Source organism: Aspergillus brunneoviolaceus (genome assembly GCF_003184695.1).
Source record: "Aspergillus brunneoviolaceus CBS 621.78 unplaced genomic scaffold BO95scaffold_1, whole genome shotgun sequence".
NCBI classification, from domain to species: Eukaryota; Fungi; Ascomycota; class Eurotiomycetes; order Eurotiales; family Aspergillaceae; genus Aspergillus; species Aspergillus brunneoviolaceus.
The window spans coordinates 266442-269298 of record NW_020290731.1 but is presented as its reverse complement, the minus strand read 5'-3'; the positions used below and the strand labels follow the sequence as shown (position 1 = coordinate 269298).

Genomic DNA, 2857 nt, shown 5'->3' with positions numbered 1-2857 from the left:
ACAAGTCCTTTCCCGTTCTATTTCTGGACCTCGGATGCATTAAACTGACATATTCTGATCAGACTGTGTGTCTCACAGAGTTCGTTCTTCCCATCGCAGCTGGACGCCAATTCCCGTCCTCCGTCCGAGTCGAGTAGGCTTCCTTGGTGACTGCCTGATTGAACGCTTCGAACCAGGACAATCCTTATGTGCCTTCCATACTTGCTCTGCTACACAATGTCGCTCTTCATATGCGGGTCCTATAAACAAGTTCGCGTCTCCATTGTGGCCCCTTCAAAGGGCGCTTGGTCTAAAAGCCTACACACAGAGCAGCTCCCGGTCAAAGTATACTTCTTTCTACAACTCTCTGAATGCTAGGTTATCACCATGAGATCAGTCCTGAAAGCGGAACTGGTTCTTAGCCTTTCCTCTAACACCGACATCCACGCGATAAAGCCGTCCCCCATACCGGATAGAGTTGGGAAGCTGCTCATCGTTCACATCGTCCTTGGCAGTTGTGATAAAGAGCTCGGTCCCGACAAATGTTGGACAAGTAATGTTTCGTGTAGGCAGGATCACTTCGCCGATCACTTTTCCCTCTGGCGAGATGCGTATGATCTTCCCGCCGCCATATATGGCACTCCAGAGGCAGCCTTCCTCATCGATGGCAAATCCATCGGGCTCCTTGGGCTCCCCAATATCAAAGTGAACCCTGCGGTTGCTGATTGCTCCGGTCTTCGCATCGAAGTCGAAGGCAAAAATCTTACCAGTAGGGGAGTCGGTCAGGTACATGGTGTCATCCGCAGGGTTCCAACCAATCCCATTGGGGATCGTCAGCTGTTCAACCATCCGATGGAGTTTCAAGTCGGGATCTAGCCGGAACAGGACCCCTTCGTTGGTAGGCTTCTGGATCTTGGGGTCATTCATAGCCCCGGCCCAGAATCGCCCGTGGCTGTCGACTGCTCCGTCGTTGAAACGCATCCTGTTTTGATGGCGTTGTCGATGAGTCAGATTCACGCCTTCGAGTTGTGCAGATCCCGACTTCTGACACCTACCTGTGGTCCCTGTCTGGGTCGTCCCATGCTCTGCGGATATACGACAGCTCGCCGGTGTCGCGATTGATCAGGGCGAATCCATGTTTGGCGGCCGCGACGATCTGGTCCTTGTGGGAATCTCCGGCATTGGCGATGTTGGCAGTCACCCTGCAGTCCCGACCCGCGGGTTAGCCTCGAAGCTGTGCTGGGAGTAGACACCCTGTAAGGAAGGCTATCGGACAGGCGACGCACCCAATGGAAGCAGACGTGTCCAAAATCCGCAGCGAGTCTGGCCCTTCGGCAAGGTTTAAAGCGTATAATTTCTGTTCCCAGATGTCGACAAAGCGAAACTCATTCCTGGTCTCATCATGGAACGGACCCTCCAATAAAGTGCCTGCTATGTCGACGTACGGCTGGATCAAGAAAGAAGAGTAAGAATCATGCTGTTATGCTCAAACCCCACATGGGCCATGTTCATTCGCCCGGAAAAGGTCCAGTTCTAAATCCGCGTACCTCGGAGACCGTCCATCTCTGGAAGGCTGACATTCTGAATGGTCGACCAACAAGGATTCTGAAGTTTTGGACAATTCAGTTTCGGGAGCACCCGTGGTCTGAGCTGTATCGGAAAGTTATGGCCGGCTTCGGATATATGTGCGACAGTTATTGTCAATGGAGAACAACATGTGTTGGGAGCGCACTGAGGGGAAGATAGGGAAGGTCGACTTGAGTGTGACGGCTGATCAGTTGGTGCGTGGCACACGGTTGCCAAGACAAACCCCACACGAACCTCATTGAAAACGCGATTATTTTGCTGTCCCGCTCCTTCGCCAGCAGCAGCAGCAGCTCCTCATGGTCAGTGGGTCGAGCTGGGTCAGCCATCCCTGTTTCGACTTAGGGTCCTAAGGCCAGAGGGCGAGGGGGGAGGGGAGTGGATAACTGCCCATCGGGCCACCACTTCCGTGCCAAAGCAGTCGTCGACGGTCGAACACACCGATTGCTAGCACTAAATAACACACACTAACTGGATGGCATCTATCGACTCCGACTCGAATTGATCTAGAGTCTGGGCCCGGGAATTTCTCCAGTTTTGCTGCAGAAGTTGCTGCGTGTCGTGCCAATTATTAGCGTCTACTTCTAGGAATCCAGAAATATGTCCGCGTCCATGGCCTCTAACGGTCCAGAAAAGGAACATGATGCATACATGCGCCCCTTCGTCTATTGAGCGATTCGAGCCCTCAGGTTTCCGGAGTGGGTATATTATTTATTGGATATTCACCACCAAGCATGTCCCCACCCATTGGAGCTATCACCTGTCAAGTGAGTTATCAGCTACCTTACCTACGGTATTTACGGTACCTTTAGACGCTAAATTACAGGCAGCCCTGTCACAACCAAACGTGGTCACTGAGAATGGTTTTATGTGCCGAGAAAAAGCAATTCTCAGGGAAGGTCAAGATTTGGAATTGAATGAGAGGGACTAACTCCCCAGCTATCTCTGAAGCACGAAGGAAAAGTACATTATGTACTCACCAACAAGACCGTTTGATTCTGAGCAGGCAGCGAATGTCACACCATGTTACCGGCCCAGACCCAGTTGTGCGCAGTGACAGGATGCGGGCAGACTTCCCGTGTTCCGCCTCAATTTGTCCCAAACAAGGCTCCTGGTGGAGTCTATCTTGGACGGGCCGATAACTGCGGACAAATAGGAAATCACCCGGCTGCTTTCCCTTGGGGCTTGTGCTATGCGGCAGCTTGCTCCCAGCGCTTGAAGCAGTCTGCGTGACAGCAAGCAAGGCGAGTCCCCTCAATGCCTCGAAAGTGTTCCATGGACGCAGACACGGCAT

The 2857-nt window shown here is 52.4% G+C and overlaps 1 protein-coding gene across 1 annotated transcript; it reads right to left on the bottom strand.

Moving 5' to 3' along the window:
• Positions 1-249: 249 nt before the first annotated feature.
• Positions 250-1173, bottom strand: BO95DRAFT_437581 (SMP-30/gluconolactonase/LRE family protein). Its single transcript, XM_025585305.1, has one exon. It carries the CDS (start codon positions 958-960, stop codon positions 373-375), a length of 588 nt encoding a protein of 195 aa, XP_025447935.1. The 5' UTR covers positions 961-1173; the 3' UTR covers positions 250-372.
• Positions 1174-2857: the final 1684 nt, after the last annotated feature.

Coding starts and splice junctions, on each gene's coding strand:
- BO95DRAFT_437581 (XM_025585305.1), bottom strand. CDS start 960: ATGCGTTTCAACGACGGAGCAGTCGACAGCCACGGGCGATTCTGGGCC.